This window comes from Gasterosteus aculeatus, chromosome 14 (assembly GCF_964276395.1).
Source record: "Gasterosteus aculeatus chromosome 14, fGasAcu3.hap1.1, whole genome shotgun sequence".
Classification (NCBI taxonomy): Eukaryota; Metazoa; Chordata; class Actinopteri; order Perciformes; family Gasterosteidae; genus Gasterosteus; species Gasterosteus aculeatus.
In genome coordinates this window covers 1,608,331-1,620,653 of record NC_135702.1, presented here as the reverse complement: position 1 = coordinate 1,620,653, position 12,323 = coordinate 1,608,331, and the positions used below count along the sequence as shown (strand labels likewise).

The window sequence follows — 12,323 nt, the reverse complement described above, 5'->3', positions numbered from 1 at the left end:
CAGTGATATGATCGCGTGGTTTTTATTGCACCTGAATGGAAAGTAAAGCACAAGTAACTTAGATTTCACATGAGCACAGTAACCGTAAATTGTTAATAAAATACGTTTGTACTTTTTGAACGCAGTCTTTCTGTAGGTCTGTGGTATTTCTACTTGGTACTTGTCTGCATTGTGGTATTTCTACTTGTGTCTGCATTGAGGTATATCAGGAATCAGGACTCATTTATTGCCAAAATATGTCAGACATACAAGACATTTGTATTGGCGGTTGGTGCGTGACAGTAGACAGTGTAACAAAAGACAGCAGTGCACAAGTAATACAGTAAAATGAAATGTTAATGCAATGGGTTCGTAGAATAAGGCTATGGTTTAGTATAAAACAAGAGAATAAAGTTAACGTTAAACATTTAAAATATTAAAAAAGTTGAAAAATATTAAGCATAAAGTGCATAATCGAACAAGTGACGAGTGACGACAAAGGTACTTGTCTGCATTGTGGTATCACGGATCGGAACAATGAGCATTTCCTCCACCACAGACTGAATACATTTGATTTAAACCCGTGCGCCTCGCCACGCAGCTCCCACTGCGCATGCGCGACCATTTCCCCACAGCAGGTAAACTCCACCATGGCGGCGCGAGGCCATGTGCAGGATCCGAACGACAGGAGACTCAGGCCCATTTACGGTAAGCACTCAATGGACTTTTACACGTGTTTGGGACGCGTCCCGCGCGCTCCGTGCCGGCGCACGGCTGTTAAAGCGCGAGCTTTTGTGAGTCAGTGGAGCGCCGATGCGGCCGCACCATCTGCGACCACGGTGTCTGCTGCCCGCATCGCCCGATGACAGTGCACCTTACCCGGGCTACCAGCGAGCCGGGGTACGGCATGGCTGTGTGGATAAAAAAAAGAATACAAAAGAATACAACTTGATTCCCCTGTTCCCCGGTGCAAAACCGGTAGACATTACCGTTCTTGTTAAAGCAATGAATGAAGCAGAGCGTCTGTCGTCCGGTTTGTGTTGATTCTCAAAGTCGAACTCCTTTTTTTTTTTTTTTTTGCTAACGGTCGCTATTTGACAGCTAGCTAACATGCTAATCTGTCAGCTAGCCCGGCAGTTAGCATAGATTAACTGCAGGGTATGTTTAAAAACAAAAGTTGTTTACTAATGTTGTTTGTGTGCCTCTTGTTGAAGAGCAGTTCCGTTGTGGTTCGCTGCTCGTCTCCGGTCTGAGGGTGGACCCTCTTTGTAGCTAGCTAACTGTTAAACGGTTAGCTCCCAGCTAGCGTCAGGTTCATAATAGTGTAAGGACAATGCTTCAAGCTAACTCCAGTTAGCTAGCTAGCATGGAGCTGTCACAGCTCGCGGAGCTCTCTATATAGAAGGGCTGATAAATAATAACCCTTGTATAATACCTGTATTCACATCAGGTACTAATTTGACATTAGTTCATTCTTTGTGCACGTTTTTAAGTTTCAAAAGCTTAATGTTACTTACACGCAAACATTTACTGAAAGTACGGAAAGTAAAACTACTTATTGCATGTGTGTTTATGGATATGCACACACACACATAATCTCTACTGCATTAATGTATCACCTTTTATATCATATCTAGTTAATACTTTCATCATATTTTTTTGGAGCATCATGTTTGTAGAACCTCGTATCTCTAACAAGAACAAACAGCCTCTTTCAGCTTAGTGAAGATGGTTTCCAGTGGATCCAAGTGGCTTTTTCTAAAGTTTATTTAGCTGAAGAAGCAGGAGCGTGGCCTCACAGAGGAGTCCTTCATCCTTCAGCTTATCACAAGCTTCCATCAGCAACACATCTGGTGCTGCGTGGTTTTACCAGGACAGGAACAGGATGGAGAAAGGACATCTGAAATGAAATGACAGTTATTATCATGGCCAGTGTAGTAAGACAAACGCAATCGGGGACAATATACAGTACAATGTTTGTCTGACGTGTGGTGGAGGAGAAGTGGGGCTGGAGCTTCGTGCGTTGGTGAACTCGTGGTTCTTCGGTTTGACCGGAGAGAATAGACATGACGTGTCCACGGCGTCCCGTCTGGTGGAGTTAATTTAGTCCCCCAGCTGTCCCGTGGAGGCCAAACCGACGTGTCTCCGTCTGCATCCGCCCGCAAACTAACAAACCGTTTAGAAAGAGTTACGATGAACTTTTAAATATGTCAAGGTTTGCAGATTGTTTTCATGATTGAATAGTTGTGTGTTGAGCATAAAACGATGCAGAAAAATGTCTATTACAATAATATAAAGACAAAATACTTAAATTTAGTAAGACAAAGAAAACCCTCACAACACTGAAGCAGGAAGCATCTGCTGTTCTAGCTCGATTTTGACTTAATTGTAATTTTGTATATTGATTTCAGTCAATTGACCTCCTGTATTTACTCATTTTGTTCCAACTTGTATATAAGATGAATTCACAGGTAAAGTCTACTATCGCCATCTTTCATCTGATGATGATGTCCTCCTGATTCCCCAGATTACCTCGATAATGGCAACAATAAAATGGCAATACAGCAGGCCGATAAACTGCTGAAGAAACACAAGGACCTGCACTGTGCCAAGGTGGGTGACCGGGGGGCAATTCTTCTCCACACGAGTGTCCAGTTGAGTGTTTGTTTCCTGCTGATGGCAGACGTCTGTGTGGATGTAAAACTACAGACTACTTCGTTTTTGTCTCGTAAACTTGTTGGATATTTCTACGAATGAATAGAGGAAGCTTTTTCTCTTTTATCGACCATTTGTGACTTAACAGACTTCAGTTCTAGGCCGATTTGTGCTCCTTGGTACGCTTTTGCTTGAATAACGTCACCTCAAACCCCTGATTAACGTAACTTTATGTTGGTATGAATCTCTATAAGATCACTTACTGTAACAGTCCTGAGAAAGGTGAAATATTCACTTGGATCAGCGATGTCAACGGTTCGCCACAGAGTGTTCTTGAGCGCTTCCACATGTCCGTCTACCGCTATTCGCCTCCACGTTCAGGTCCTAAAGGCCATCGGCCTTCAGAGGACCGGAAAGCAGGACGAAGCTTTCACGTTGGCCCAGGAGGTGGCCACCCTCGAGCCCACGGACGACAACTCGCTACAGGCTCTGACTATTCTGTACCGGGAGATGCATCGCCGTGAGTAGACACACACACACACACGCGCTCTGTAACGGTGGATGGCTGCGCGCTGAATGCCGTGCCGATCGCCCACAGCGGAGTTGGTCACCAAGCTGTACGAGGCTGCGGTGAAGAAGGTTCCTCTCAGCGAGGAGTACCACTCCCACCTCTTCATGGCGTACGCCCGCGTCGGCGAGTACAAGAAGATGCAGCAGGTGAGAGACGCTGGCGTCCGTGCACGTGAACCCGTCTGCACGCGTGACTGACAGCTGTGGCTTTTGTGCTCTGTTGGTAATGACAAACAATGAAAACACGAAAGAAAGATGGAGATGTAATGAAGAGGATGTTGATGGCTTCATCTTGGCCCTTTACAGGCAGGAATGGCCTTGTATAAAATCGTCCCCAAGAATCCGTATTACTTCTGGTCCGTCATGAGTCTGGTGATGCAGGTATGGGCCGATTTCTTCTTTTGTCTTAGTTTCTATTTCCCCAGATGTGGAAAAAACGCTGTTTTTTTTATTTGTTCAGGCCATCTCAGCACAAGATGAGAAACTGTCCCAGACCATGTTCCTGCCCCTGGCTGAGCGCATGGTGGAGAAAATGGTCAAGGAGGAGAAGATCGAAGCAGAGGCAGAGGTGAGTAGAGGGACCTCAAGGATTTTCATTTAAGTTTAAAATAAACTATTTAACCCAAAGACCCTTCGGGTCGGGGGTTTTTCTTCCAGTTTCTCTCTGTGGTTTATTGCTGCAACATAAAAGTCCTCTGTGCAAACAGAACCATGACAAAGTGAAGAGAACTCGCAGTTCTTCAGTGCAGAATAAGAAGAGTTCTCACCTCAAAAATAACACGAGCTTCTTCTCTGAGGATTTCCCGGAAATCAAAGCTTCTTGTGTTCTGGATCATTCGGCTCAGTTTTACAGCCGTCTCTCCGTGTTCCTCTGTGGCTGCAGGTGCAGCTGTACTTCATGATCCTGGAGCGCTTAGGAAAGTGTGTGGAGGCTCTGGATGTGATCAGGGGCCCTCTCGGTGGTGAGTGTCCGTTCCTCTACCTTCTTTATGAAAAACTTGCTCATGAGCCAGCAGGCGGGTTCTCTTCTGGAATAACATCCTCCGTTCAGTATTTGTAGCAAAGCAATGTGGAGCAGGAAGGAATAAGCACGTTTTGAACACCTCAGAAGGGCTCATGGATCCAATGTCCCCCAATAATCTTTATAAAGTGTGTGTGTGTGTGTGTGTGTGTGTGGTCCCACAGAGAAGCTGACCAGCGAGCTGCAGAGCAGAGAGTCCAAGTGCATGATGCTCTACCGGAGGCTGCAGCGCTGGCCGGAGTGCAACTCGCTGGCTCACAAGCTGCTGCTCAAAAAGTCAGTACCGGGTTCAGGAGCCGGTTGTATCTCTGAGCGAGGGGGGGGGGGGGGGGGGCAGACGAGACCAACCCGAGTGTTTTGTGTTTCCAGCCCTGACGACTGGCAGTTCTACCCCTCCTACTTTGACTCCCTCTTCCACCTGATGGACCAGTCGTGGAGTCCTCCTGAGGACGGAGAACAGTGAGTCCAACGTTTAGTTACTGGAGACGTCTACACCTGACAGGAGCTATTAGTAATTAATACATATAATGACTAATACATCCATAATGACTAACTTCACCGCGGTGTATCTACGAGCCACAGCGATAAGATGCAGTTGGTTAGGATTCCATACATTGCAATACTATAAGGTGATGTATAGAATCTTTAGTCTGTGTGTCCGTCCCCCCCCCCCCCCCCCCCCCCGCAGCTGTCCGGAGGGTTCGGTCCACCACACGGTTGCCGAGGTGATGAGGTTCGTGGAGGAGAGGATCACCGGGGAGGACGGCAAAGACTCGCGCTCGCTCCGAGGACCCTACTTAGCTCGGCTGGAGCTCATGCACCGACTGAGGGAGAGGGGCCGTCCTGAAGAAAGGCTCCTAGGTAAAAACACCGCTCTCTGCCCCCCCCCCCGTCCCGCCCCGCTCTCTGTACTGCTGCTTCAGCCTCTGTGTGTTTGGCTTTAAACAGGTGACCCTCTCGAGCTCATGGTGCAGTTCTTTGGGAAGTTCGGAGACAAACCCTGCTGCATCACCGACCTAAAAATATACCTCCACCTGCTCTGCCCCGACCAGCACGTGCAGGTGAGCTACGGCGTTGTCGTTGAATTGTGACGCGGCCGGTGCGTCCTTTTCTTTTTCTCTTTAACCCCCCCCCCCATCCCCTCTTCTTTTCCCCTCAGTTCATCAACCGTCTGGGCGAGGCGGTGCCCCTGGGCCAGCAGGGGGACGAAGGACTCTGCTTCCCGGAGGACACCAAAGCGATGCAGAGGCACCTGTGCGTGAGCCAGCTGGGCCGCGCCCTCGGGCTGCACCACGCCCTCGACCCCGACGGGAAGCTGCGCCTCATCGCCCAGCTCAAGGCTCACTATCGTCACGGGCTCAAGTTTGGTGAGAGCAGCCTTTTTAATAATAATCCAAATGTTTTCACCTGCGGTGGATCGTTTCCGTCGCAACTCGTTAGCATGTGGAAACCGGCAGCGTTTCGGCCGTTTCTGCTCACTGAACGCGGGACGGAGTCGGCTCTTTGTTTACTTTGTAAACCTCCTTCAAAACACCGGTTTAGGTCCGGCTGTGATTGTCACACTATGAATAGTAAATATCAACCTCGACCTGCACGTTGCAAGTTAATTCACAACCATCGTAGATCTTGAGCTTCAATATGTTTAAAAATAGAATCCAAGACGTGCTGAAGTTAAACTAAATTTAGGGCTAAACCTGAAATATTGGATTCATATTTCAAAAAGTTGCTAATCAAATTTCAGTACTGAGGAACGTTTGAGACAGCGTCTTAAATACTGGTGAAGTTTGTTTGAATCCTCTTTAAATGTTGCATTGACATGGAGATGCTGTAGGACACGTTTCCGAGGGTCTTTTTGTTCTTCCTTCTCAGGGACAAACGCGCTGAAGACGGAGCTGCAGTTCTCCGACATGTACTGCCTCATGGCGGCTCACGTCTACGTGGACCTGTGGAAGGAGACGGGTGAGTTCCTCCTCTCCCTCGTCTTCCCTCTGCTCGCCGCGTCCCTGAGCGGCTTCTCGTCGTTTGTGCCGCAGGCGATGACAACATGGTGTGGCGGTGTCTGGGCGTCCTCCAGGAGGGTTTGACCCTCAGCCCCTCCAACGCCCAGTTCAAGCTGCTGCTGCTGCTGGTCTACTGTCACCTGGGGGCCTTTGAGCCCGTGGTGGACCTGTACTCGAGCCTGGATGCCAAGCACGTGCAGCACGACACCATCGGGTCAGTAAACCTGCTCCAACGATGGAGCTTCACAGATGCCGTTAAATGACAGCTGGTTTTATTGCTGCAAAAAGGGACGAAAGGGCTTAAATCTGACGCATTGAAAAGCCGGTTTTCTTCACACAATCACCAAAGCTACATAGTTGAACATATCCAGAAGCTGCAACTACACTCATCTCTCCTGGTGGTCCTTGAATTGTCATAATATGTGACGTGTTTCTTCTGTGATCTGCAGGTTCCTGCTGACGCGTTACGCTGAGTCGTTGGGTCAGTTCGCTGCAGCCTCCCAGTCCTGTAACTTCTCCCTCAGGTTTTTCCACTCCAACCAGAAAGATGTGAGTCCGTCTCCATCCTTAAATCCTGCTCGCTCAACATTTTAAACTAACCCTCAATGTGCCCCCAACCCCCACCCACCCCCCAGACCTCAGAGTACATCATCCAGGCGTACAAGTACGGAGCGTTCGAGAAGATCCCAGAGTTCATAGCTCTCAGGAACCGGTTGAACCAATCGCTGCACTTCGCCCAGGTGCGCACGGAGCGGATGCTGCTGGACCTGTTCCTAGAGGCCGACATGTGAGGAGCCGCTCTGAACCGTCGCCCGCCGCCACCGCCGCTGCTTTCATTCACTCCCCCTATTTGTCTTCCAGCGTGTTGAGTCTGGAGGAGAGTGTGAGGGCCATGTCTCTGTCTCCAGAGGAGGACGACATCCCCTGGGACACCATGAGGGACAACAGGGACCTCACCGTCTTCACCAGCTGGGACCCCAAAGACAGGTCGGTCCCAAGTTCTGTGACGTGCGTGTGTGTCGTGGAGGTCGACCAGCAACTCGTCACATTTTGAACCTCCTCCCCTCCGCAGGGAGCTGACCGAGGAGCACCGGCGGCGCTCCCTGGAGGAGGAGACCGTGTGGCTGCGGCTGCGCTCGCTCACGCTGCGCCTCCTGGCCTCTCTGGCCTCGTCGGGGCGCGCGCCCTCGCCGCAGAACTCCGACACCACCAACGAGAACGGAGTGGGAGGCGGGAGCTCCGTCCTCGGCGGGCTGCTCGGCCAGCTGCAGCTCGCCCTGCAGACGGCGGCGCAGATAGCAGAGAGACGCACGCAGGTAGGTGTGTGTGTGTGTGTGTGTGTGGAGTCTTTGGTGAAGGTGCGCTCCATTTGCTCACCTGTCCATGGCGTCTATGCATTGTGCCTAAATTTGGTTCACAAAAAGTTTTTTTTTTTTTTTACGTGAATCTACTTTTATTCTGTTGTTTTGGGGGAAGCCGCTGTGATTCAAACACTCCTGGACCACAAAACATCTCACATGCCACCACACGCTTTTCTTCTTATTCCCTTTTGAATGGTTCTTACTTGCCCTCCAGTATCCATTCCTGGGCCCCCCCTCCACCCGCCTGGCCTCGGCCCTGTCCAGCGGGAGCTGTCAGTGCCAGGCGGCGGCCCTGCAGCTGTCGGTCAACGTCCAGGAGCTGGAGGACGTCGGCCTCGGTGAGCAGAGACGTCGGGGGGGGTTTGAAGCTGGTCGATGCATCGGTCGATTTTTTTTCACTCACCGCTTCCTTTTCTTTTGCTCTTTTTACTCCCTCAGACGAGTCGTCGGAGCTTCAGACCCAGATCTGTAACGGTTTCAAATCATTAGTAGCTCAGCTTCAAGGTGAGAGTCCTCAACGTCCAACTGCAGATGTCTGTCCGAGTCCGTCGCGCCTCATCTTCTCTTCCTCTCCCCCCACAGAAATACTGAATAGATGCAAAGGGGATTTCTTGGAAATGAAAGAGGGCAAGTTAAAAACCCGGCCCTCCTTACTAGAAAACCTAGTCTTCTTCGTTGAGGTGAGAAAAATCTCCACGTGGTCCCTACATTCTGTGTGCTGCACGTGTGCTCCGGTTAAACGAGGCGGCCTTTGCTCCCCAGACGGTGTGCGTCGTCCTGTGGACGGCCAGCCACTGCGCCAAGGTCCTCCGGCCGCTCAAGACCAGTCTACAGAAGAAGAAGAAGAAGAAAAAGGACGCAAACACGGCTCTGGTGCGGTTCCTCTGCTTTTGACCCTCCTGAAGCAGCCTGACATGTCCTGACCGGATGCTTTGTGTCCCTTTTTCAGCCGGCGGTGGTGTGTGGCTTCCAGGAGCTGACGGGGGGCTTGCAGGACCTGCTCACCCAGGCGTTGGAGTTTATAAAGGGGCAGGAGACGGGCATCACCGCCCTTAAGCTGGCCGGGTTGAGCTTGGAAGGACACACACAGGTGAGTGTGGACCAGACGGCAACCTTTTTGAGACGTGAGGTTAAAGCTGCGTTCTCTGTAGTGACCAGCAGGGGGCGACTCCTCTGCTCCCATAGACGTCTATGAGGAAATGACTCTACTTCTCTGTAGTGACCAGCAGGGGGCGACTCCTCTGCTCCCATAGACGTCTATGAGGAAATGACTCTACTTCTCTGTAGTGACCAGCAGGGGGCGACTCCTCTGCTCCCATAGACGTCTATGAGGAAATGACTCTACTTCTCTGTAGTGACCAGCAGGGGGCGACTCCTCTGCTCCCATAGACGTCTATGAGGAAATGACTCTACTTCTCTGTAGTGACCAGCAGGGGGCGACTCCTCTGCTCCCATAGACGTCTATGAGGAAATGACTCTACTTCTCTGTAGTGACCAGCAGGGGGCGACTCCTCTGCTCCCATAGACGTCTATGAGGAAATGACTCTACTTCTCTGTAGTGACCAGCAGGGGGCGACTCCTCTGCTCCCATAGACGTCTATGAGGAAATGACTCTACTTCTCTGTAGTGACCAGCAGGGGGCGACTCCTCTGCTCCCATAGACGTCTATGAGGAAATGACTCTACTTCTCTGTAGTGACCAGCAGGGGGCGACTCCTCTGCTCCCATAGACGTCTATGAGGAAATGACTCTACTTCTCTGTAGTGACCAGCAGGGGGCGACTCCTCTGCTCCCATAGACGTCTATGAGGAAATGACTCTACTTCTCTGTAGTGACCAGCAGGGGGCGACTCCTCTGCTCCCATAGACGTCTATGAGGAAATGACTCTACTTCTCTGTAGTGACCAGCAGGGGGCGACTCCTCTGCTCCCATAGACGTCTATGAGGAAATGACTCTACTTCTCTCTTGATTTATTCCCTCAGTAAACGTTGTAAACACGAGTTTATTGTCTCGGTCTCTAGTTTCAAGTCTTCTTCAATTCAACATGATGTTCACGCCCAATGCAGTTTTCTCTAAGCTGGCCTTGACGGGAGGACTGATGTCATGTCTGATGTCACTTCCTGTGTTCAGGACGAGGAGGCGTTTACCAAGGCAGCTACGGACAAAGTGCAGAGCAGTTACCTGCGCTCGCTACAGGAGGCAGGAGATCTGCTCAGGAAGAGAGCCGAAACTATAAAGAGCCTCAAGATCTGACCGCCGCCGCCGCCGCCCGTATAAAGATGACTCTCTACACCCCCCCCCCCCCACACACACACACACACACACACACACACTCTGTCAGTTAACTAGGAGTCTACAGCTCTAAAGTACAGTCGTCACTCACCTGCTTCCTGTCCCTGATGTTCCTCCACTCGGCGTCTGTGACTCAATCTGGATCTTTGTTGTCTCGTCTTTCCCCTCGACACACACACACACACACACACACACACACACACACACACCTCGGGTACCTCTGCAACTCTTCTAGCACACAAAGCTTGTAAGTAAACTCATGACTTTATACAGCCATCAAAAGTTAAAAAATGAGGAATAAAAACATGCTTTTTTTCATTTTTAAGAAATGCACAAAAAATGAACTTGGGCAAAGTTAGCAAATACGAATAAGCAGTTTTAGATGTAATCTAATACATTATTGTATATAGCAAAGAACAACCACCATAACTCATAAGATTATGCATTAAGTTTCTTTTTATTCCTTTTTTTTCTGGTAGAACAAAGCGCGCACACACACACACACACACACACACACACACACACACACGCTGGGACTGTTAACACTACGGAGGAAGTTGTTTCAATGTGCTGCTCTTCCAGCTGTTTCTGTCCACGAAGAGAAAACACAACTCACTCAGACTGAAGTTACACAATCTTTGTCCTTTATTTTAGTTTTTGTCGTTGCTTTGTGCATCTTGCGTGTCTCTTTTGGAAGTGGAACCACCTGTGTAGTTGCAGCATTATAAAGAGCAGTAGTGGAGTCGGGCCGTTATCTTTTTATTTTTGAAGTCGGAATTCTGTTTCTTTTCCTTTTTTCCCATCACACCAGGAGAAGTTCATCTTAACACGACGTCTGTGATCGCACAAACTCAGCAACTCGTCTCAAAGACACACTCCTGTGAGACCTGCTGGTTAATATTTATTTAGGAGAGCAAGATCCACACAAGTGCGTCAATGATGCCATCTGCTTGAATGGTGGTTTCGGGGGCGTTATTTTTTTTAAGTGATCTCGATGTTTTTCTCCCCGTTTCATGGCTCTCTGGCGCTGCTTCACATTTCAGTCCTGGTTGATTTAAGAGTTTCTATTCAACTGTAAGCAAATTTAGGCAGCATCCAAAATTCCAAACTAATGCGATATGTTTTTAGAAATGTCCACATTGGTCCATTTTTTCTTTTGTGCGTTTCTTTTTTTTTTTCCCCCCAGACTTCAAAGTAGTCTAGAAAAATACACCTTCATTCCCCAGAGGGTCAATCAGCGTTGTGTTACTGATATTTAAAGATAAATCTGACAGATTGTGTCACTAACTAGGTTTAAAAATCAGAAGTTTGTTGTTGTAGTTCTCAATTCAGCCACAAGAGGCTTCAGTCTCCACGTGTTCCCAATAGACTAAAAACATTCCTTTCTTCAGGTTGAGTGATTTTTATTTACTATCTTGTGTTCAGAGTGTGTGAAGAAAACCCTGTTTTTAGTCTTTAGAACATTAACACTTTTTTGTGTTTACCTGCCAAAACTTTTAATTTGACCTGTTTCACAGCTGATGTAAAATAATGTTCTTAAATACTAAACACAATTTCGAGCAAAGTTGTAACCGTGAGTTCTCTCTCACTTGACCCTCTGGGCCTCCGATGATGGATTATTATGGGATGTCCTGTCAAACAGACGTGTTTGTGATTCACAGACAAACTTTGGACCTAGTTGTAAATAGGAAATCAAGGCAGCAGAACGCTGAAAGAATGTTTGATGTGTTTTTTTTTAAATAATCAGCTGCAGTAGATGTGTATGACCCCCCCCCCCCCCTCCCCAAACGAAATGTCATGAACCAAAAACATTTTCTTCATCTTCTCCGTGACATGAACTTATTCTTATTATTCATAACCATTGAGAGATGGACCGACATTGTTTACAAAAATCACCCAGCAGCACTGATGACTGACGACTGCAGCTTAGTGTGAAGTTTCTTTTTGTTTTGTTTTTTTACTATTTCATCAATAATTTGGCCGAACAATGTGAAAATGTGAGTAACCAGTGAATCCTCGTCCTTCCTGTTCTTGTATCCGCATACGAATCCCATCTGCAAATAAAATGCCTTTTCTCTGAGCACACGTCTGTGATCCCACCTCATGATGACGACGATGATGATGCTGTTTAGGGTTCACAATAATGGTTGACAATCTGGAGTGTCATCTCACCACCCTCTTTTGTTAGAAAATGGAAAACGGATACACTGGAATGTCAAAGCTTTTTTAAATAAAGAAAATGCAAGAATTTGGTTGTGAAATGTTTTCACCTGTCTTTATTTTTGTTTAAAAGTTGTAAACGGCAATGAAGATAAACCTGCATCTATTTTTTGTTGATTTATTGTTTTTTTCATTTGTAAGAGTTACTTCTAGCTGCTCAAATGTTTAGATATGTGAGTGGATATTTATTGTGTTTTAGATCAGTTCAGTTGTTTGTGTTTTTTTA

At 48.1% G+C, this 12,323-nt stretch overlaps 1 protein-coding gene across 1 annotated transcript; it reads left to right on the top strand.

Annotated features, from left to right (window-relative positions):
- The first annotated feature begins 498 nt into the window (after positions 1-498).
- naa25 (N-alpha-acetyltransferase 25, NatB auxiliary subunit) lies at positions 499-12,138 on the top strand. Its single transcript, XM_040197342.2, has 24 exons — positions 499-687; positions 2,507-2,592; positions 3,016-3,154; positions 3,233-3,351; positions 3,511-3,585; positions 3,665-3,772; positions 4,088-4,166; positions 4,390-4,501; positions 4,595-4,684; positions 4,914-5,086; positions 5,174-5,286; positions 5,385-5,592; positions 6,095-6,184; positions 6,259-6,439; positions 6,675-6,774; positions 6,861-7,012; positions 7,087-7,212; positions 7,298-7,541; positions 7,801-7,924; positions 8,025-8,090; positions 8,169-8,266; positions 8,349-8,459; positions 8,536-8,676; positions 9,716-12,138. Exons 1-24 carry the CDS (start codon positions 630-632, stop codon positions 9,836-9,838), a joined length of 2,916 nt encoding a protein of 971 aa, XP_040053276.2. The 5' UTR covers positions 499-629; the 3' UTR covers positions 9,839-12,138.
- Positions 12,139-12,323: the final 185 nt, after the last annotated feature.